General features: G+C 31.6%; 4 protein-coding genes across 4 annotated transcripts; 2 read left to right on the top strand and 2 right to left on the bottom strand.

The window, feature by feature from the left end:
- Positions 1-68: 68 nt before the first annotated feature.
- Positions 69-3,191, top strand: LOC107637257 (receptor-like protein 6). Its single transcript, XM_016340689.3, has one exon. The coding sequence runs from the start codon at positions 269-271 to the stop codon at positions 2,969-2,971; it is 2,703 nt and encodes a 900-aa protein (XP_016196175.1). The 5' UTR covers positions 69-268; the 3' UTR covers positions 2,972-3,191.
- Positions 3,192-9,407: 6,216 nt separating this feature from the next.
- On the top strand, positions 9,408-12,368 carry LOC107635300 (receptor-like protein 7). Its single transcript, XM_016338739.3, has one exon. It carries the CDS (start codon positions 9,445-9,447, stop codon positions 12,154-12,156), a length of 2,712 nt encoding a protein of 903 aa, XP_016194225.3. The 5' UTR covers positions 9,408-9,444; the 3' UTR covers positions 12,157-12,368.
- Positions 12,369-12,791: 423 nt separating this feature from the next.
- Positions 12,792-14,931, bottom strand: LOC107638130 (AP2-like ethylene-responsive transcription factor At2g41710). Its single transcript, XM_016341303.3, has 8 exons — positions 14,750-14,931; positions 14,562-14,644; positions 14,412-14,420; positions 14,187-14,275; positions 14,026-14,099; positions 13,875-13,925; positions 13,694-13,770; positions 12,792-13,385 (listed from the first exon to the last, which is right to left on the bottom strand). Exons 1-8 carry the CDS (start codon positions 14,929-14,931, stop codon positions 12,811-12,813), a joined length of 1,140 nt encoding a protein of 379 aa, XP_016196789.1. The 3' UTR covers positions 12,792-12,810.
- Positions 14,932-19,991: 5,060 nt separating this feature from the next.
- LOC148569476 (pectate lyase-like) lies at positions 19,992-22,797 on the bottom strand. The gene is made up of 3 exons (XM_088485764.1): positions 22,387-22,797; positions 21,148-21,817; positions 19,992-21,040 (listed from the first exon to the last, which is right to left on the bottom strand). The coding sequence occupies exons 1-3, from the start codon at positions 22,581-22,583 to the stop codon at positions 20,570-20,572; spliced, it is 1,338 nt and encodes a 445-aa protein (XP_088341890.1). The 5' UTR covers positions 22,584-22,797; the 3' UTR covers positions 19,992-20,569.
- Positions 22,798-23,374: the final 577 nt, after the last annotated feature.

The following is a 23,374-nucleotide window of genomic DNA, read 5'->3' as shown; positions in this document are numbered from 1 at the left end:
GAACTCTCTTCCTATATAAGCCACAGTAAGTTTACTTAGAGTCAATGATATGAAACAAATTAAAGAGAAAAAATTAAGTCTATCGATAGAATTTCTCTGCATATGCTTTGAACTTTGAAAGGGTCTGCGGAAAGGCACTTATGAGTATGCCTTATCATCACTATTGTCTATTGGAATTTAGCATCACCATCACTGCTTCACTATAAAAACCCATTAGAGTGTCCCAAACATTCCATCCATTGAAACCTACTGCTATACGATCACAATAATGGGGTTCTTATGTTCTCTTACTTTCTCCATACAGTTTCTTCTTCTCTTCTCATCTTCCCTCTTCACAAACTGTTTTACTTTGAATGATTCAACTACAACTCATCATCATGAGTGCCATCAACATGAAAACAATGCCTTGCTCAGCTTTAAAAAAACCTTCATCATAAGTAAGTCTGCTTCTTACAATCCTTTCAGTTATCCTAAAACTCTTTCTTGGATTCCAACCACAGATTGCTGCTCCTGGGATGGCATTGAATGCAATGAGCTCACAGGTCATGTGATCGGCATTGATCTTGGAAGCAGCCAACTCTATGGTTTCATGGATCCCAATAGCACCCTTTTCTCACTTGTGCACCTTCAAAGCCTTGATCTTTCTGACAATGACTTTAATCACTCTCAAATTCCTGCCAAGATAGGTGAGCTTTCACAACTAAGATATCTGAATCTTTCTCATGGCAATGAAAACACATTCTCTGGTGAAGTTCCACCTCAAGTTTCACAATTATCCAACTTGTTGTCCCTTGATCTTCGCAGCTATACTCTTCAGCCGCTTCCATATAATCTAATCAACCATTTGCAACTCAAGGCATCCACTCTTACAAGCTTAACCCAAAACTCGACTAGACTTGAACACCTTCGTCTGAATTTTGTGACCATTTCATCATCTTTACCTCATACTCTCACAAACCTTACGTCTTTGCAAATGCTTTCTTTTCGCCGATGTGAACTATATGGTGAGTTTCCAGTCGGAATATTCCATCTCCCAAACATAACAATCTTGAATTTTGGGGAAAACCAAAATCTGCAGGGTACATTACCTGCATCCATTGGAAACCTGACCAATTTAGCTCAATTGGTTCTTGGAGATAATAGCTTTCATGGTGAAATCCCTCGGTCTCTTTTTCGACTTAAGAATCTTAAATTTTTGTCGCTGTCGTTTAATTTTTTTGAAGGCGAACTAGCACTTGACATGATTTTGAAGTTAAAGATGCTTAATAATCTTGACTTGTCTGTCAACAAATTGTCCTTGTTCTCACAAAACAGGGATGTCAATGTGACAACCCTTCCTCCAATTCAATGGTTAGGATTGAGTGAGTGCAATTTAGCTGGGGAAGTTCCAACTTGGATGATGAATCTAACCTCTTTATATCACTTGGATCTTTCTCAAAATAAACTTCAAGGTGAAATTCCATATTTCCTCTTCATGTTGGAGAATCTTACAGGTCTTGATCTAGCTGGTAATGTGTTGGAAGGACAGATCGAGCTTGAAATGCTTTCAAAGCTCAAAAAGCTTACTACACTTAGTTTAGGCGGAGGCAACAAGTTGTCTTTTCTTGAGGGGAAGAACACTTTCAACGTAACATTTCCTTCTCAAATTCAAACTTTGACTTTAGGTTCATGCAACTTAGTTCATTTTCCCAATTTTATACAACACTTGCAAGAGTTGACTTATCTTTTCATATCAGACAACAGCATAAAGACAATACCGAGTTGGTTATGGAACAAAACAACTCTTCAGAGTTTGGATATTTCCAACAACCTATTGATGGGAGAAATATTCCCCTCCATATGCAACCTGCAGTCACTTGTGGTACTTGATTTATCTTCCAACAATTTAGTTGGCATGATTCCATCATGTTTGGGAAGCTTTAGCCAATCCCTTCAACTTTTGAATGTCTCAGGAAACAAATTGACAGGCAATATTCCTCAAATTTATGTGAAAAGAAATGTCCTTCGGTTTATCGATTTTAGTTCTAACAAGTTGTACGGTCAATTACCAAGAGCACTTGTCAATTGCAGAATGCTAGAGTTTCTTGATGTGAGACATAACCATTTCAATGACTCATTTCCTTTCTGGTTGGGATCTCTTCCTAAGTTAAAGGTTGTTTCTTTACGTGATAATCAATTTCACGGAGCTATCATGTGTCCATTGAAATACACATTTCCCCATCTTCGAATCATTGATCTTTCTCAAAATGGTTTCTCAATGAAATTAACATCAGAAATAATCATGTGCTTCAAATCGATGATCATATCCAACAAAAGACTTATGGATTTCAAGGACGAGATTTTCATTGGGGATGAGGTTGTAGATCTTGATTCGTTTTTATTTTCAATGTCCAACAAAGGAGTTGTCATGGATTATCTTGGGGGTCAATACCTTCGTCACATGGTAGCCATTGATCTTTCATGTAACAAAATTTATGGTGAGATTCCAGATACCATGGGAAGTTTGAATGGTCTTGTGGTGCTCAACTTGTCCAATAACATGTTTACTGGCAGCATCCCATCTTCCTTCGGAAAGCTTTCAAGTCTTGAAGTGTTGGACCTTTCTCTCAATAGCCTGTCAGGAAATATTCCTCAACAACTCACAGGGCTAAACTTCTTGGATTTCTTCAATGTGTCTTTCAACAATCTCTCAGGTCCAATCCCAGAAAATGGGCAACTTTCAACATTTGATGATAATTCATTTAAGGGAAACAAAGATTTGTGCGGGATTCGGTTGTTGAAGAAATGTGAAGATCATCCTAAGCTTCCATTGCAAAAACCTGATGGCGATCAAGATTCTGAGTCAGGATCTTTCTTTGAATTGTATTGGATGGTAATTCTAATTGGATATGGGGGTGGCCTTGTTGCTGGGTTAGCACTGGGAAATGCTTTCGCCATAGATGTTTTTAGGTTGCTGAAAAAGATCTTTTAAGTCAAAAGTCTATATGTTGGTCTTTTCATGTGTGTAATCTTAGATTATTTCTATTTTTGTGTTTGTATTTGAAGTTATTGTGTTTCTCTTATGTAAGAGTCAGCTATGTGTAAATCCAAATAAATGTAGACATGATAAAAATATAAATAAAGTGTGTTATATATTTATTTTGATTTTTCTATTTTTGAAATAAGAAAAGCCATACTTTGTGTTCTTTGCATACAATAATCCATTCCCCTTACATACTTTCTCTTATGCTTATGCTTATTCATGACAGCATGTTTTGTAAAATGTAAAAAGAAGCAAGTCTTTCTTTCAAAAAAACAAGTATTCATTGATATGAAAAATATTATAAGTAGATCAATTGGACCAACAGTAATAACAAAAATGAGATTTCCAAACAAAACTAAAATTACAACCATCCATAGTCTAAATCTTTTCATTTGAAAAAGTTACTAACAAAAACAGGAAATTTCTTTTTTCTCTTCTATTTCAAGATGAAAAGTCAACAACACCATAGAAGGAAGGAGAAGTAATGATGATCAATCTCTCTCTTTTTCATAGTAAGAGCACTAATTTTTGTCATAGGAATTGAAGCAGAATAAGAAATGAAATTACAAGAACACCCCATAGGGACAATAATCTCTATTATCATAGGGAGCACAGAACAACCCATTAAGAGAACAAAACCATAGTCTTGAAAAAAAGAGAGCAATTACCATTGAGTATGAAAGGTTAACATATCCATCTATACATTATTCATAAACATGATTTTAAGAATGCCCAATTAACCACAGTTAAGGTGTGTTGAAGTAATTAATTAGTATATTGATTTCCTACAGTTAACCCGTTCTATATTAATTTCCTACAGTTAACCAGTTCTATATATTAGAATTGTTCCTAGTCCTAGTCCTTTGATGGATTCTTGCTTGTATTGCTTGCTGGTGGTCCATCCCGTGCTTCTTCCCGGAAGGACTCTTAGATCATCGAGGATGATTTCAAATTTCTTAAGGAACTATTTTGGGCAAATGGGGATGGCTTGCCTTCTGAATTAATAGATAAGTTTTCAATTACTGTGAGATCTATCCTTCCCCTTTTCAGAACTGACACAGAGACCATTATAGAGCGGTTTAGACGAGTAACCCTGGAGACATATAAATCCTCTGCAAGGTCTAGGCTTCCATTACCTCCAACTTCTGGCCAGTGGTATCCATCTGAACCAAACACGTTATTACGTGTTCTATGCTATAGAAACGATGAAATAGCCTCTAAGTTTCTTAAAAAGACATATGATCTACCTAAGAAACTCTAAACAACAGTGAGAAACAGTAAATGGGATGGAAAATTGGGATGTCGGTGGGGACTATGCATTCTGCTTAACAACCCGGTTATTCTTGTATTTATTACAACATTGCCCAGCTAATATACGTGCATTATTCTTCAGGATGCGACTCTCTTGTAGCCAAAAGCTTATTGCTACTAGCATATTCTTAGAGTATGAAGTGAGGCAGCTCAAATGGTAGCTAAAATGGCTGGCTTACATCAGAAGGTAGTTGAATATATTCTTTCTGATTCATTTATTATTTTAAGATATATTTTACGGTGCTTCTTTGTTCTTTCTACGTTTATTTTTTTTTGGTCTGTCTCTCTCGCTCTTCACTCTTTCTCTCTATATAATATTATATGAAAGTGATGTTCTTGTTCTCTCCTTATTCTTTTGTTAAATTTCTCTAAAGTGGGTTGCCCCATTTCTACTGATGCATTGTATAGCTTATTGGCTGATTAAAAATAGCTTAATTGTTCTTAGTTGGGATCTATGGAAATCATTACTCCTTGCATTGTATATTAGAATTGTTCCTAGTCCTAGTCCTAGAAATTGATTTTACAACTTCTAAAAATTTTTGTTGGAAGTCCATGAATTAAAATATATAGAAGGCCAGATTTTTGTATTTTCAACTTTTGAATTGAGAACTGATTTACTAGTTTCATTTCATGGCAAATTAGTTAATTCATATGGTCCCTTTAAGCTGCTGGAAGCACCCCACAACTGGTGGCAAGAAGCACGAGCACCTAAAATTGCTTCTGTGCAGATTGAATGGAGTGTCAGGGGTGGCTCGTTAAGGAATGTTGATTCTGCTCGTGTTTCAATCCCCAGCACCTTAAAGTATGATGATTCAAAGAAATGGTTGGTACTCTTAGCCTTCTGTAATATTGGGTGCTTGGGTAGAACAATCCAAGATATAGTTTTCTTCAATTATCAATCTAAACAACCTGGTTTTGAATACTTTGGTTCCTGGTTTTTTACTAGATTGGCTTGTTCTTTATATTAATGCTGCAGTTATGTTTACGGCACAGAGCTAAACAAGTGTGCTCATTGGCCTTTTCTTTCCACAAAACTTGTTTGTTTGGTTTTTTATTTCTGAGAGTTAATAAATTATATATTGAAATATTTTCATATTGTACTGATCATGGTTAGTTCTTATGCATTCAATTGACATAATTTTCATTATAATGTTGAGTAATGAGTTTTTTGTGCCATAACAAAGTGAATAACTTTTACTATTGACATTTTTTCAAGTACTTTTTCTGACATGCAGTACTTTGAAATATTAGACAAGAAGTGTAGCCCTTTTCCAATTGCATTAAGAGATATAAAGCAACACGACATTACTCAAAGCATATGCGGGATACTGGTTGATTGGCTTGTAGAGATTTGCATAATGTAATTTTTCTCATATAATACAATGTTATGAATTATAGCTGATAAATTTAGTACGGTTAGACAATACACTGAGGATTATAGTTGATTTATCAATACACTTTGTTTATATTTTGAATTATATTGACTTGCTTGTTTATAGTACTTTTCTTTTAGTTTGATAATACGATGAATTTGTTTATTTTTTTAAAATACTATAAATATTCGAATACAAATTAGATAAAAATTTATATTTATTAAATGTATATTTATTTTGTATGAAAACAGGTTTATTTTGTAATGAAAAAATCTAAAAAAAATCTATTTTACCTTACTGACAGATTTACAGACGGATTTTCTGTCTGTATTCAGAGTTTGGAGTGGTTTTCCAAGGCTCCAATTACCGACAGAAAATCTGTCGAAAAATCTGTTGCTAATTACCGACGGATTCTGACGGAAAATCCATCGAAAAATCTGTCTGTAATTACAGACAAAAATTCGTCAGAAAATCCGTTGAAAAGTTCGATGTTTCAGGGAATGGATGAGAGAATTTACTATCGGTAACTGGTAAAAATTCGTCGGTAATTTTCCGACGAAAAAATCCGTTGGTAAATAATTTTCGATGAGGCTTTTACAGAGGGACAAAATCCGTCGGTAACCAAAAATTCGTCTGTAATAAAGACTAAATCTGTCTGTAAATCGTTCTGTATTAAACAATTTTCTAGTTGTGGTTAAAGTGACTGTTATAGTTACCGTTGTAATATCTGATTACATATAAAAATTAAAAATATGTATTTAGATGTACATATATTTATATTGTTCTTTATTATTTGTGACCGTTAAAGTGGACGTTGTAATTACCGTTGTAATATCTGATTATATAATATATAATTATGTTATTTTTAATTATATTTAAAAACCCATCTAATTACATTTAAAACTAATATTACAATTGATTACATTTAAAATAGATTAGTTATTCTAATTTTAGTGGAAGCTTAAAAGAATTTATATGTTTATTTTTTATTTCTTATAACATTTGATTATTTTAGTGGCATCTTAAGAATAAATTAATTTTTTTTGTACATTGAATTTTGTTAGCCGTAACGTTTTATAATTTTAATGAGAACTTAAGATAAAATTTATATTAATTTTAGTGGGGCCTTTATTAGGTATAATGTTTCATAATTTGAATGGGACCTTAAGGTGGAATTGACATTGGTTTTATTCTTTGTAACGTTTGATAAATTTAATTGGACGTTAAGGTGTAAAAAATAAATAATGAGAGTATGAGACATATGAGAAAAAAAGAGTAAAAAGTTAATAATGGATCTAAAACCATTTAAGCTGAAGTGCCATCATGTTAAAAACTTAGGAGGCAAGAATGAATTTGAAAGCTATTTTTAATTTTTCTTTAATATATTACTAATATATGGATAGATAGATTGAATGGTCATTTTAATTGGATATGGGTGGCCTTGTTTCTGGATTAGCACTGGAAAATGCTTTTCCAGGAGATGTTTTTAGGTTTTGAAAAAGATCTTTTAACTCACAAGTTTAGATTTTGGTCTTTTCATTTATGTGCTTACATTTGAAGTGATTGCATTTGTCTTATGCAAGTTGGTAACATGCAAATAAAAGATAAATATGGTATGCTGCTTTCTCTATCATTAAAATAAGAAAATCATATATTGAGTTCTTTGTATTATTATTGTATACTTGTTTTTCTTTAATTTTTGTTTGATTATACGCATTAGTATACAAGTCATATTCGAGTGCTCCACTTTAAGTCTTGAGACCTGAGACTTTTGCTCAGGTTTCAAGTTTTATGGTATTGGTCATGTTAATTTCATAGAATAATTTAGTAGTTAAGTATCATTGATGATTTTCTGCTTTGTTCATTCATAGTAGAAGCATCCCTTGATGAGTTTCTACGTTTGAAGCACACTTTTCTTTTCTCAGTACTCTATGTGCTTATACAAAACAGGACAAGTACTTTTAATCAAAGAAGCAATTTTTATTCGTTTGATTGGAAAGCATGTTTGGGTGATTTATCCTAAGAAAACACAACTCATGCATATTTGTGTTACGAGCTACTTTTATAGTTGATAGTCTTTTATATTATGCATTAGGTATGGTAGTTACTTTTCCTCTCATAAATACTTGAAAAAACTTTCCGATTTTAAAACACATCAGTTGGCAAAAAGGACCATATAAATGAAAGGAATTTTTTTTAAAAAAAAAGAAGAAAAATAAGTAAATAAACCTCAAACCAACCCATATCTAAAATAATTTTTTTACAATAATATATATCATAATATGTTGCTGATAAAAAAGAAGAGAATTGAAAGTAATAAAACAAATAGTTTAAAAAATTTTTGGAATAGAGTTGAAGGTCTTTAAGAAATAAAAAGTATCAAATAAGTTCCTGAGGAAATTTGTAAAAGACTTGCACCAAATCCCTTGAGAATTGTAAAGGTGGATTTTATATGTCTCTCACAAATAATTATCGTGTTTAGCATAGTAATTTTTTTCCAAATCTATAAATCCGATATTTCAATTCTTTAAGAACTTATTTGATATTTTTTTCAAAAATTTATAAATCTACCGTAAAATTTCTCAGACATATTTCTCATATTATTCTAAAAAGATGTTATTTCCCTTTGATAATATTAAAATTAAAGCACCAAAAAAATCTGAACTCTCTTCTTATATAAGCCAAAGTAAGTTTACTTGATGGAGTAAATGATATGAAACAAATTAAAGAGAGAAGATTAAGTATAACTATAGAATGCAAGTTAGCAAACTAAAATATTAGAGACAAAGATGTCAAAACCTTGAGTGTGACAAAGAGAGAGTTAAGTTTGTGGAGGATAACCAAGCACAGAGGTTTGTAGATGCAGCAGTTACATTCAATAGCACCATTTTAGAAGCTAAGTATGGAAAAATTACATGAATATCTCAGACTTCCTGCATGTGCTTTGAACTTTGAAAGGGTCTGCAGAAGCCGCCACAATCAATAGCTTTCTTAGAACACTCTCATGAGTATGATTTATCATCACTATTGGAATTAGGAATAATACATCCATGTCACTTATGCAACTGTTATTACTTAGAACACCTAAAACAAGGAAGTTTGTGGTGATAATGAAAGATAAAAGATAACGAGAAAATTAAGCATGAAAGACGTCAATGCAAGTTGTTAACAAAGTCAAATAGTAATGACAAAAATATACTATCAAAGAACTTCACTATGAAGTAGCAACAAGAGACCAAGATAGTTCAGTTTGTGGAAGGTATGTAATGAAGCAGAGAGGCTACTCTGCATAACAAAGTCAGAAACAAAACTAAGTACACAGAAATCAATATATGTACATGGTTGAAGTTAATAATACATATTTTCCTTAACCAGTGTTATATACAAAGAGCTGGGGCTAGAAGAACCATGCCCCTATGTATGGGATCTCAAATGCCCGAATAAAATTGCCTCTAATAAAGGGATACTCAAAGTAAGTATGAAAAAATCTTGGGAAAATTAAAATGACATGATTGGCCATATTATGCAAATTATTCTAAACCAAGAAGCACGGATGTGTAGGCCAGTATGTGATTTGAAAAGTCTGCTGAAGCAGCCATAATAACACTCGGAATAATACAAATGCATGTAACGTTACTTGCTTCATGTCTATTAGATAGTATCACCATCACTGCTTCACTATAAAAACCGATTAGAGTGTTCCAAACATTTCATCCATTGAAATCTACTTCTATACAAATGACACTAATGGGGTTGTTGTGTTCTCTTGCTTTGTCCACACAGTTTCTTCTTCTCTTCTCATCCTCCCTATTCACAAACTGTTTATCTTTGAATGATTCAACTACTACTCATCATCATGAGTGCCATCAGCATGAAAGCAATGCCTTGCTGAGCTTTAAACAAAGCTTCATCATAAGTAAGTATGCTTCCTATAATCCTTTCAGTTATCCTAAAACTCTTTCTTGGATTCCAACCACAGATTGCTGCTTGTGGGATGGCATTGAATGCGATGAGCTCACAGGTCATGTCATTTCCATTGATCTTAGTAGCAGCCAGCTCTATGGTTCCATGGATGCCAATAGCACCCTTTTCTCACTTGTGCATCTTCAAAGCCTTGATCTTTCTGACAATGACTTCAATCACTCGCAAATTCCAGCAAGGATAGGTCACTTGTCACAACTGAGGCATTTGAATCTTTCTCAAGTGGGTGAAACCACATTGTCAGGTGAAGTCCCAACTCAAATTTCCCATTTGTCCAACTTGTTGTCCCTTGATCTTCGCATCTATATTGAACAGCTTGATAATCCATTTATCAACCGTTTACAACTCAAGGAATCCACTCTGCGAAGCTTAATTCAAAACTCAACAAGACTTGAACAACTTTGCCTTGATTTTGTCACCATTTCATCATCTTTACCACACACGCTCACAAACCTTACATCTCTGCAAAAACTCTCTTTTAGCCAATGTGAACTATATGGTGAGTTTCCTATCGGAATATTCTCTCTTGCAAACTTAACATCTTTGAATTTTGCGGAAAACCAAAATCTGCAGGGCACATTACCTGCATCCATTGGAAACCTGACAAATTTGGCTTACTTGAATCTTGAAGATAATAGCTTTCATGGTGAAATCCCTCGCTCTCTTTTTGGACTAGAGAATCTTGTAACTTTACATCTAGCTTCTAATTTGTTCGACGGCCGCCTAACACTTGACATGTTTTTGAAGCTAAAGATGCTTAATGTTCTTGAATTGTCTTTCAACAAATTGTCCTTGTTCTCACAAAATAGGGATGTCAATGTGACGATCCTTCCTCCAATTCAAACGTTAGGATTGGGTTGGTGCAATTTAGCTGGGGAAGTTCCAACTTGGATAATGAATCTAACCACTTTAAGTTTCTTGGATCTTTCTCGAAATAATCTTCAAGGTGAAATTCCATATTTCTTCTTCAGGTTAGAACATCTTACAGTTCTCGATCTATCTGGTAATTTGTTGGAAGGCCAGATCGAGCTTGACATGCTTTCAAAGCTCCAAAAGCTTACTATTCTTGGTTTAGGCGGAGGCAACAAATTGTATTTTCTTGAAGGGAAGAACACTTCCAACATAACATTTCCTTCTCAAATTCAATCTTTGATTTTAAGTTCATGCAACTTTGTTCATTTTCCCAATTTTATACAACACTTGCAAGAGTTGACTGATCTTTTCATATCAGACAACAGCATAAAGACAATACCGAGTTGGTTATGGAACAAAACAACTCTTCAGACTTTGGAACTTTCCAACAACCTATTGATGGGAGAAATATCCCCCTTTATTTGCAACCTGCAGTCACTTGTGTATCTTGATTTATCTTCCAACAATTTAGTTGGCATGATTCCATCATGTTTAGGAAGCTTTAGTCAATCTCTTCAATATTTGTCGCTCGCAGGAAACAAACTGACTGGCAATATTCCTCAAACTTATGTGAAAGGAAATGCCCTTCAGTTGATTGATTTTAGTTCTAACAAGTTGTATGGTCAATTACCAAGAGCACTTGTCAATTGCAGAATGCTAGAGGTTCTTGCTGTGAGCCATAACCATTTCAATGACTCATTTCCTTTCTGGTTAGGATCTCTTCCTAAGTTGAAGGTTGTTTCTTTACGTGATAATGAATTTCACGGAGCTATAATGTGTCCATTGAAATACACATTTCCCCAGCTTCGAATCATGGATCTTTCTCAAAATGGTTTCTCAATGAAATTAACATCAGAAATAATCATGTGTTTCAAATCCATGATCATATCCAACAAAAGACAACTGGAGTTCAAGGACGAGATTAATTACAGTGGGAATCTGTTTCTAGATATTGATTTGTCTTCATTTTCAATGTCCAATAAAGGAGTTGTCATGGATTATCTTGGGGGTCAATACCTTCATCATATGGTAGCCATTGATCTTTCAAGTAACAAAATTTATGGTGAGATTCCGGATATCATGGGAAGTTTGAATAGGCTTGTTGTGCTCAATTTGTCCAATAACATGTTTACTGGCAGTATCCCATCTTCCTTCGGAAAGCTTTCAAATCTTGAAGTGTTGGACCTTTCTCTCAATAGCCTGTCAGGAAATATTCCTCAACAACTCACAGGGCTAACCTTCTTGGATTTCTTCAATGTGTCTTTCAACAATCTCTCAGGTCCAATCCCAGAAAATGGGCAATTTTTAACATTTGATGATAATTCATTTGAGGGAAACAAGGATTTGTGCGGGATTCGTTTGTTGAAGAAATGTGAAGACCATCCTAAGCTTCCATTGCAAAAACCTGATGGCGATCAAGATTCTGAGTCGGGATCTTTCTTTGAATTGTATTGGATGGTAATTCTAATTGGATATGGGGGTGGCCTTGTTGCTGGGTTAGCACTCGGAAATGCTTTCGCCATAGATGTTTTTAGGTTGCTGGAAAAGATCTTTTAAGTCACAAATGTTGGTTTTTTTATGTGTGTAATCTTAGATTATTTTCATTTGTGTTTGTATTTAAAGTTACTGTGTTTCTCTTATGTAAGAGTCAGCTATATGTAAAGCCAAATAAAAGTAGACAAGATAAAAATATAAATATAGAGTGTTATATATTTATTTTGATTTTTCTATTTTTGAAATAAGAAAAGCCATACTTTGTGTTCTTTGCATACAATAATCCGTTCCCTTTGCATACTTTCTCTCATGCTTATGCTTATTCAAGACAGTTAAGGTGTGTTGAAGTAATTAGTATATTGATTTGTAGAATTCTGGTGCTTTGATTGTAAAAGAAGTTTGGATCAGATGATTTTAAGAATGCCCAATTAACCACAGTTAAGGTGTGTTGAAGTAATTAGTATATTGATTTCCTACAGTTAACCCGTTCTATATATGTTGATGGCTCACATATATAACAACAAATAGGATCTTGTTAACTCTGAATTATTGCATCTTCATATACCTTGTCAATAATGCTTTTTAATTTCTTTTAGTAGTTATCATTAACATCTGTTGTAAAATTTAAAGCTATTGAGATATGGAAACATGCATAGAACAAAATTGATATGCCCCATCAAATTTTACATTATTGTCAATATAACTACACATCTCTGTTCAAAGAATTGAGTAGAGATCGCTTTCTTGCAGTTCTAAGCCGCTTGTGTTTGGATCATAGAAAAATGAAATGCTGTCACTGCCATCACAGAAGATCCCACCCAGTTCATCATCACTGGCTACGTTTTGTTGTTGATCTTTTGTGACTTCCTCATCAAGTTCATCTCCACATGCATTGTTTGAGTTCTTTTCAACCAATTCCCTAAACAGCGAAGAGCGAAAGAGAAGGCCAAGAGCCGTGGGAGAAGACGACTTGCTGCTCGAAAATCGATACATTTTGTTATCAAAGACTTCTTGATTTTCAGGGTAATTCAGGTGATCAAGACTGATGAAAGAGGTATTGTCAAAGGGCAATGGTTTTGAATGTTGTATTGGATTTGGAGCATAGTTGGATGGAGAAGTGAGTGCTTGAGAGTTTAGTACTACTTCTGTTTCAGGTTTAGGGTCTTGGGAGTTTTGGTGTGAAGGCTTCAACCATGTAATGTAATTACTTAAATCAAAGTTGGTGACAGCATTAATTCCTCTGTACTCAATTGCTGCTATGTCATAGGCTCGTGCTGCTTCCTCTTGTGTGCCTGCATTAGTTAACAATAACAAAATGTCATTCACAGGAACTAAATTGAAGGAGTAGAAACAAAAAGCATAACTATATCTTTTCTTTCTTTTTAGAGGGATGGTTTAATATGGTCTTGAAATTGCAAATGTGCTTCTTTTGTAGTTCTTAGAATTTTAATTTTAACTATTTAGACTTGAAATTAAAATGGTTTACAGAACATAACTTTACAAATTAAGTAGTAAATTTTAAAAATTTAAGAGACTAAAGCACAATTTTGATTGACCAGATTGAACATTTATTTATTGACTTTTGTTGATTTTAACTTACTGTAGGTTCCAAGGTAAAGATATTTGTTTCCAAAAACTCTTCCTATCCTTGCTTCCCATCTTCCATTCTGATGATGCCTGCAGAACATTGACAAAGCATTAGTGATTCATCTTCATCACCAACAACCTTAAAAGCAGATACAATTTTGTGTTGTGTTCAAAAAGACTTAGTAGTATCTCACCTTGCAACACCCCTATACTTTGATACACCTCTTGAGAAGCCACTACTCTTCCTGCAATAATTATTAAAAGGGAAAAGAAAAAGCTTAGGATAATGTAATGAAGATCTAATAATCCAAATGTCCCATATTATAGGATCACAATTTCTTATACCTCCTTAAAGTTGCCAAGTACTCTTCTTTGGTCATAGTCTGCATTATTTCTAGCTCTTTCTCATAATCTGATAACTGTTAGAATTATAATACAAGAAAGCATTAGATAAATTATTGAATCTAAGCAAAGATGCAAACCATTATATTACTATCATATCATACCGGAAAATTAGTAAAAGTTGATGTTCCCCAATACTTAAGTGCTGCTAAATCATATGCTCTGGCAGCAGATTCTTCTTCATCATAAGCACCTATGATATTTGAGAAATATTATAAAATTGTTATCTTACAATTAATTAACAACAGTGATTGAACTAAAATCTTGGCTAATTAACAACAGTGATTGAACTAAAATCTTGGCTTTCATTACTATATGACAACACTCACCAAGATAAACTGCTAGCACCATTGTCCAGTTCCATTCCATGTTCCAAAATGTAACAAGATGAAAATCAAAACACATGAATCAGTTAGCATCAAACAAATAAATCAATGAATAAAAGGAAAAAATAAATAAATAAGAAGTGTGTTGTGTACCTTGCTTCCCTTTCTTTTTTTGAGTTACATTCCAAGAAAGCTTGTCCCATAAATGAGCCTCAAACCTACCCGTCCATCTATGTCTGTTTGATTACAATTTTAACTAATTGGATTAGAAAATCAAACAGAACAAACAAATTTTTTTTTTAATTTCATAATCAAACTCAGTTTAATTTATTTCTAATCACCTGCTAACCCCACGAAATTTTGAACTTCTCTTAGTAGTGATCACATTAGAATGTTCGTGCTGCTGCGGCTGCGGCTGCTTCTTCTTCTTCTTGATATACCTTGCTTCTTGGAGCTCACCTTCTTCTTCACACACTCTTCTTCTTCTTTTTCTCAATCTCACTTCATCATTCTCCATTGCCATTGCTATTTCTTGCACTATAAGTGTTCTTCCTCTAACAATGTTCTTGACTTTATGCAATATGTGAGGAATGTGTGTTCTTTATAGGACACAACTAACACATATATTTGGTTTTGTCCTTATTATGTTTTTGTGTTTATTGCTACATACAAGGTTGGAGTTAAACACAAGGAAACGTTCATCACAAGGAAAATTAAAGGACAGACTTAAGTTGTGTTAATGCATTCAATGATTATTTAATTCCAAAGTTTTATAAGTTTTGAATGTGGTTCTTGTTAAGGTTCATCAAGTACGGATGAACTTTAAATGTACGCTAGATTCTCAACAATCACATAATAAACCTTTGTCCTTTGAACCAAATAAATCAACCTATTATAACAAAAATAGCCATAACTTGCCTTATTTAGCATCCATTAATTGTTGCAACAATTAATAAATGTTAAACAAGACCAACAATTAATGAATGCTAAATAAGGCAAATTATGACTGTTTTTGACTGATTTTCTTTAGCTACCAAATATTTTCGTTATAATAATATGATTGTAGCATGTTTATTACTAATCAAAAGTGAATATGTAGGCATATTATTAGTACATCCTATAATTAAAAGGAATTCAATATTTTTTTCGTTCTTGACTAGGATTGATGGTAGCATTATGTTGATAAATATGTTGGTAATCCATTTCATTTTTAATTTAGTGCTTTTCTTAAAAAGACAAATAATAATAATTTTGCAATGTAGTAATTACACTAATATTCTCAAAAAATTAGAGGTAGAATTAGAGATATTAGTTAACTGACTAGTCTGTTCTAACAAGTGTCAAGAATTCGAATCTTTTTTTATGTGTGCATCAATTTATTAGCTAGAGATAAACCCATAAATAAAATACAGATTTGTGATAAATTAATCTTTAACTTGAGAATTTTATGAGATCTAATTCATCGTTAAAGTTTGCACAAAAATAATTTTCTAGGGTACGCATTAAATGGACTATACTACTATAGGATCACGCAATAATTTCTCAAAGTAGAATAATGCAATAAGTTAATTGTGTAAAGTTCAATTCATCTACAATAAAACTATATTCAAATAAAGTATAAAAAATATTTCCTACACTAAATATGTATATATAATTAGATTTATTATATAATAATCCATAATAAAAGATAAATTATCCTTAAAAATTAAAATCTATGAATAGCATTTTGTAAATGTATTTCATTTCCATCCTTACAAAGAGAAAATTAGAAGTTCTGAAATTGATATTGAAGGTTGACTCAAACCAAACAAATTTTGTTATATTAAAAAATTGGCCGGTCGTAACAGTAGGAATGATCTAGAATTCTTTTTCTGCATTTTAATGCTCTGAATTATTGTTAAGAAAGGCTGGTTTATGTTTATTAAATTGGTTTTGTTTTTTTCATGGATTCATCAATGCCCACAGAATAGATAAATAATAATAGTAATAATGCTTTTGGGGCAAGATATATAGAATTTCTTACCATATGGTATGGACAATTACGGTGTTTCCTATGTTAGAGAAGTATAAGATATAATATCCACTTTACTTGCTTTTGTATGCATATGTTTAGGTTTCTTACGGTATCTTCTAGTTCGACAAGTTAATGATTAATTAGTATCTTCGCAACTCGAAATTCTATTTAAGAGTTTATCACTAACCAATAAGCTGCTGTATGTATAAAGCAAGATTCGAACCTACAATATTTATTTAAATATACTAATAAATTAATCACTAGACTAATTTAATTTTTTTTTTTTTTGGTATGGATGTATTGGTTAATAACAGCTGGAACATTGTAATCTTCTACATGACTTCTTTTCCCTTTTGGGTTGATCCTATGGACTAATCTATTGAAGTAAGCAAAAGCCAGGTAACTTTATATATCATTAGTAGTAATTTAAGAAACTTTAGATTATTTTTTAAATTTTTATTTGAGGTTATAAAATGAATGAAAGTGACTGTAAAAAATATAATAATACAATAGTGTAAAAAATAATGTTATATATGGTCATTGTCCATTATAAAAGTATGGAGAGCTTATCATCTTGTGTATGTGATTCTATTTTTTGTACATTATTGCTTGAAGAAAGCCAAGCTATCAAAATCAATATGAATTATTAATTATTAGTATGTCATTGTATGAAATTATTAGGCCAATAGCTATTGTCTTCCTCATATATTGAGATGGAGTGAAGTTATATACACCGACCATGGTTTTAGTTTTAAGATAACGGGAAATCTCATATTTTCTTGCAGTATTATGATTAATAGGTTTTACTCTATCTTTTATTAATTAAGTAGTATATGGGAAATTAAACATAGAATTAGGAAGATTCTAGAGAGTTAAAAATTTCAAAGGAACAATACAAATGCTGCTTGGGATGGTTAGTGTTTCCCATACTCTCAAACAATAATATAAGATGAATTCATTGGTACCCTCTCTTAATATTAGGGAAATACTAGTTGTACAATATTAATCAGCCTTTAATCAGTTTTTAATCAGATTTAAATAATATTTAATTATTTTTTTAGTATAACATGTTCCTATTTTGTAGATACATATCTATAATTAGATTTTAATTTAAATTTAAATTTTAAAACCCACCCACTTCGTTACGGTGACTTTGCTTTACTTTCGTAACTTCACGTAACAGATACCGTTTTTTAAATTCCTTATTCTACGGGATATTCACACGCATTAGTGAATCTCAAACCAAAAAGGACGCTGCCAGCTGAATTCTCCATCTCGTCTTCATTGGTGAAGACCATCACCACCTTCCAGCTGAAGCACTCTCTCATTTTGCATTGGTGAAAGATATCATTATTTTTCACACATATATTTATGTAATTTGTTAAGAAATATCATGTTCAACATTTTTAATTATATTTTAATTTAAACATAAAAATACTCTGCTGATTTAATTGGAACAAGGTTGATCTTATTTAATTTTATTAATAAAGTTGTTGCAAATAAAGTATATAATCAACAATTAATTTAAAATTGTGTTGTTATTTTTCGATTATAATACGGCTTGGTTTGATAAAGCTTTTCAAAGAGGTGCTTGTGCTTTTTAAAAGCTCAAGCTCCTCATTTTGTGTTTGGTAAATAAAAAAGATCATGTGCTTGTGCTTGCAGCTTTTAAAAGATCGGGGTACTTTTGAAAGCACCTAAGATAGAGCTTTTCAAAGTTGGCTTGTACTTTTCAAAATTTAAAAGTCTAATATAACCTTATATGTTAACTAATTTTCAAATTTAATGCTTGTATTTATATCTATTATAGTATTTTTAAATTTTAAAAGCTATTTTACCAAATGCAATTGTTGTTGCTTGTGATTATTAAAAGTAATTTTTAATTTGATTTACCAAACATAAATGCTACCACTTTTAAAAAGCTATCTTTTAAAAGTTAACTTTTATAAGCTACTTTTAAAAAGTAAAAGCTTTACCAAACTAAGCCTACATCTGAAAGTATGATATTTTATACAAAATATTTTTAAAACACATCTAAAATCAGTCAACTTTAATAATACAATATAAATGTTAATAATACAATTATAAATGGTCGAATATAATTATATACATAAACTAAAATATTTTCAATTGTAGTTTCTTTTTCAATTGTAACACATCTAAAATATTAAGTTATACAAAAAATATTTTTAAAACACATCCAAAATCATAAATCTAAAATTTAAATTTAAACATTAAAAAATAATTGTAACACATCTAAAATTATGAAGTTATACAGAAAATATAAAATCATAAATCTAAAATCTAAATTTAAACATTAAAAAATAATTGTAACACATCTAAAATTATAAAGTTATACAGAAAATATTTTTGAAACACATCCAAAATCATAAATCTAAAATCTAAATTTAAACATTAAAAAATAATTGTAACACATCTAAAATTATGATGTTATACAGAAAATATTTTTAAAACACATCCAAAATCATAAATCTAAAATTTAAATTTAAACATTAAAAAGACAGCGTTGTAAATGAGCGCCGAAAAGGAGGAAGGCAGCGTTAAGGATGAGCGCGGAAGAGGATGAACGACAGCAGAGGATGACTTCTCGTGCACCTCTGAGTTTTCCATGTGCGCCTCTGAATTTTCGACATGGCGCAAACGTGATTTCTCTACTTCTTTGAGTGTTTTGTACGAGTTTAATTAATAATTTGATAGTTTAAGGTTTATTTTATATTTTTAAAATCAAAATTTTGAATTTTGAATAATTTGATTTTTAGATATGTATTTAAATTATAATATATTAATAATTAAATATATTAAATCTGAAACAAAAATTTAAATTTTAAATTTTAAATTTCAGTTTTTTTAGATTGTATTTTGAATGTGTATTTAATTTTAAAAAGACAATAAATCTATTCATAATTTTTAATTGTGTTTGTTTTAATTTTTTTTAATTATTGTAATAAAAGGTTGAATGTTGTACGATTTTTAAAGGATACCTAGTTGAACCGTTAATATTAATGAGTAAACCATATTTATTAGAAATATAATTATTTATGTATTTTTATATTAATTTAAATTTTTTACAAAAATAATTTTTTGACTAAAAAACTAAAATTCGATCTTTGTTAAATTAAAAAAAAAATCAACGTAAAACAAATAAATTTAAATTTAAAAAAAAATACTTTCATAACAATATTAAAAAAGATGCTAATAATATTCTTAGTTAATTATCACTTCCAATCTCTATGCTAATTAATTAAGTTTTTAATTATGTGCATGTAAAATTATATATTTTTTCACTATATAATTTTTTCTTTTTTAAGATTTATGTATTTTAATTTGTTAATGTATCTAATAAGGAATAATAACCTATATCTGCTAACTATTATAAATTCCAAAATGTACTGTCAGCTGAATAAAGCAGAAGTTTCTAGTGATACTTTTCTATATTATCTATCATGCTAAAGACATTATATGATTTTTCTGACCTTATTTATTAAATGTGATACTATTTTCCATAATAATAATAATAATAATAATAATAATAATAATAATAATAATAATAATAATAATAATAATAATAAACGAACCAATCTCAATCATCAGTCAATCAGTACAATTTACATGAGAAGTGATGTACACATGACGAATAACACAAGCAAAAAAAAATAAAAAAATAAAAAAATAAGAGATAAAATTAAAAAAGCACATATTTGAAGTGATTTATATATAACTCTCCCATCTTATTCCTTATCATCTTATAACCCCAAACAGAAAATAATAATAATAAATATTTTTTTCTCTCCAGTGCCATACCATCCAACAAAACATTATCCCTATAATCCTGGCCTCCATTCTTTTCTTCACTTTACATATTGTGTTGAAATGCATGCCATCTAGCTTTTCCCCTCTAAAGAAGAAAAGAAATTTACACCAACATGGTTCCCACACTAAAACACATACATAGAAAGTGCCAAAAATCCTAGAGGGGGTAATAAACCCTAGAGCCAATATATTTTAATATTTTAATATTTCTTTCTTCCAAATAATAATAATAACATTTTCTTTATGACCAAGATAAAGAAAACATTATCCACAATCAATAAATGAATGGAATTGATGAACTGAATTTTAATTTTCTCTAGCAAGGCTTGCCTACAATACAACCAAGGGCACCAGCATACTTTGTTAGCCTATTGGCATGGCTACCAGGTCTTGGCTTCATCATCATCCCTTTGTTGACATTTTGCAGCTTAGTGATTGGTTGACCAGATTGAAGAAACGTAGCACCATTCATGAAGAGGTCTTGATCTGAGGTCCATTGCCACTTTGACCACACCTCTTTTGGTGCATAGTCTCTGTGTGTGATTTCCTTTGCAGCATTGTTGTTTGGTGCAATGAAACGGTTTCCTTGGCTTAGAATTGTTGGCCCTGAGCTTCCTCCAATGGCATACATCAACCAATGAGTGTAGTCATTGTTCAACACATGGAAGAATCCATATCTGCACCTTGGCATCCTCTGAATCAATCCTTGTCCGAAGTGGTTGAATGCTACCGTGATTTGCATGATCTTGTCGCCGGTGTACGAGTCACTAGCTCCGAACAACATCACCTGTCACACAGAGTTTTACACAGACATTCAATCAAAAACAAAATTAATTATCGTAATTTTATTCTATTAGACCAATTTGATTGAACTTGATTACCAAAATGACTTACGTCGTTATGCTTGGTCATGTGGCAATTGGAGATGGTGATAGCGGTAGAACCCTGGATAACATCAACAAGGCCATCATCACACTCAGACATGGAAATGTGATCAACCCAAATGTTGGAGGATCCGAAAATGGAGATGGCATCACCATCACTCCTTGTTCTTTGACCAACATGGTTGTAAGAATCCCTAATCATGCCACCAGCCATGGACTTGATCTTCTTGATGTGGAGGTTATGGACAATGATATTGTTGACGAATTGCATAGTGAGGCCGGCGCCGTCCCTGATCATAACATGAGCACCGCGGCCGTCGATGGTCTTGTCGGAGGAAATCAACAACTCTTGTTGCAATCTAATGACCATGCTGCGTGCAAAGATGATCCACAAGGGTCCTTTCTGAGTAACCGCATGTCTTAGGGTTCCGGGAGCAGGGTTGACCAAATCGTTATCGGATTCGTCGGTGACGACGTAGATGGGGCCACCGAGGCCTCCGACGGCCCTACGTCCGAAACCCTTGCCACATTTGGCCAACAATTGGCGGTTTTTAGCCCAATCGGCACGGCACCTCCAGCAACGGTCAATAGGGTTAGTGGCCTCGCATGGTGCATGTGGATCAAATGCATGTCCTTGCCTTAGATTCCTCCTTGTCATGTTTGCTGCTTCCTCCATTGCCCTACATCCAATTAAATCATATATAAACCAATCTTTTTTTTCAAAGTTAGGATTTGATCCCGTAGCTTCTTAACTATAGAAAGAATATGTCATTTAAATTATAATTGATTGACATATATAAAGTAATTTAATACCTATTATGTGAAGCAATTTAATTAATATAAAAATTTAGGTGCAATTGTTTTTATGTAGATTTAAATTATTTAATATTTATAAGTTATCAGATAAAAATTTAATTAAATATATTAAACTATTTAATAATTTTTAATTATCAATTTTACATATATAAATTTTCACTTTTCATTAAATATATTAAATTATTTATAAAAATATCTTTGTGTGAACATATATATATATATAGTCAGAATATTACAAAAATTGGTGTTTAGATTTTATTTTTAAAATATTTTTTATTACATATAATTTATTAAAAACTATTCATCCATCTCAATTAATTTAATTTTTATTATTTTTATATATATTTAATAAAAAGAGTGATAAACACGTTTATTGATATACTAGTATATATAATGTTAATTAAGTAAAATAAAATAAGTAGAGAGTACATACAGATGAACGTGGAGATTGAGCTCAGATGTAACATTCAAGGGATTAGGAACGAAGGACTCAAGAGCAATTTCATGGGCCATCTCAGCTTGTGCCTTGAGAAAATCATCATATTCAGCAATGCCAGCCTTAATGCATGGAATAACAATGGCAAAAGTAACCAAGAAAATAAGGGCAAGTTTCCTTGTACTTTCTGCCATTATTTTTTTTTATGTTTTTCTCAATGCCGATATGTGTAATTATTTGGTTTTTTTTGGCTTGTTAATATTTTTTTGTGGTTTTGCTTGGGATTTTGTTTTTTTTTTTTGTTTTTTGTATGGCCAAGGTCTTTGGGGATTTTTATTTCACAAAAAGGTGCAGACCTTGGCAAGCCAAAACACCAATTAAAACCAAGCAATACAAGAGAGCATAGTGCTTGGTGTGAGTTCTTATTGGAGAAGCAAAATGTGCTTCTTTATATAATGATTTCATCCCTTCAAGATTGAAAGCTATGATCCTAAATTTAGGACTTAAGGAGCGGGGAGAGTGCGCCACCATTGTGTTTTGCTTGGCTTATAATTAGTTTCAATGTTCAAACTTGAATAAGAAAAACACGGTCACAATTTTCTAAATTAAGTAGCTATTATTTAGAAATTGAAATTGGCTAGAAAAAGAAGGAATGAGAGCCCAAGACCATGCCATGCCATCACTATTTTTATTAATTCGTCACTATTATTGGATCGCATGAATTGAATTATTTTTCCTTAGCTTTTTTGTTTGTAGTTAAAGTTTGGTTTGGTAAAATTTTTTAAAAAAAAATATTTATAATTTTCAAAAATAAAAATTTTTTATTCTATGTTTGATAAATTAAAAAGATTATATATTTATATTTATAAATTTTAAAAAATAAAAATATTTTTAAAAACATTTAAAGTTAAATTTTTTAAAAATTATTTGTACTTATTAAAATAAAAAAATTAATATAATATTATATATTAATTAATATCTAAAT

The sequence above is a fragment of the Arachis ipaensis genome, chromosome B4, assembly GCF_059453495.1.
Source record: "Arachis ipaensis isolate K30076 ecotype BB chromosome B4, ASM5945349v1, whole genome shotgun sequence".
Classification (NCBI taxonomy): domain Eukaryota; kingdom Viridiplantae; phylum Streptophyta; class Magnoliopsida; order Fabales; family Fabaceae; genus Arachis; species Arachis ipaensis.
The sequence above is the reverse complement of the archived record's forward strand: the minus strand, read 5'-3'. Positions and strand labels throughout refer to the sequence as shown.

What these genes read in the sequence shown, in the direction of transcription:
- LOC107637257 (XM_016340689.3), top strand. Translation starts at nt 269, where the DNA reads ATGGGGTTCTTATGTTCTCTTACTTTCTCCATACAGTTTCTTCTTCTC.
- LOC107635300 (XM_016338739.3), top strand. Translation starts at nt 9,445, where the DNA reads ATGACACTAATGGGGTTGTTGTGTTCTCTTGCTTTGTCCACACAGTTT.
- LOC107638130 (XM_016341303.3), bottom strand. Translation starts at nt 14,931, where the DNA reads ATGGCAATGGAGAATGATGAAGTGAGATTGAGAAAAAGAAGAAGAAGA. An exon ending in AAATTTCGTGGGGTTAGCAG is followed by an intron (nt 14,645 to 14,749) that starts GTGATTAGAAAT and finishes GTAATCAAACAG; the next exon opens with ACATAGATGGACGGGTAGGT. An exon ending in TCTTTACCTTGGAACCTACA is followed by an intron (nt 13,386 to 13,693) that starts GTAAGTTAAAAT and finishes TAACTAATGCAG; the next exon opens with GCACACAAGAGGAAGCAGCA.
- LOC148569476 (XM_088485764.1), bottom strand. Translation starts at nt 22,583, where the DNA reads ATGGCAGAAAGTACAAGGAAACTTGCCCTTATTTTCTTGGTTACTTTT. An exon ending in CTCAATCTCCACGTTCATCT is followed by an intron (nt 21,818 to 22,386) that starts GTATGTACTCTC and finishes AATTGGATGTAG; the next exon opens with GGCAATGGAGGAAGCAGCAA. An exon ending in ACATGACCAAGCATAACGAC is followed by an intron (nt 21,041 to 21,147) that starts GTAAGTCATTTT and finishes TCTGTGTGACAG; the next exon opens with GTGATGTTGTTCGGAGCTAG.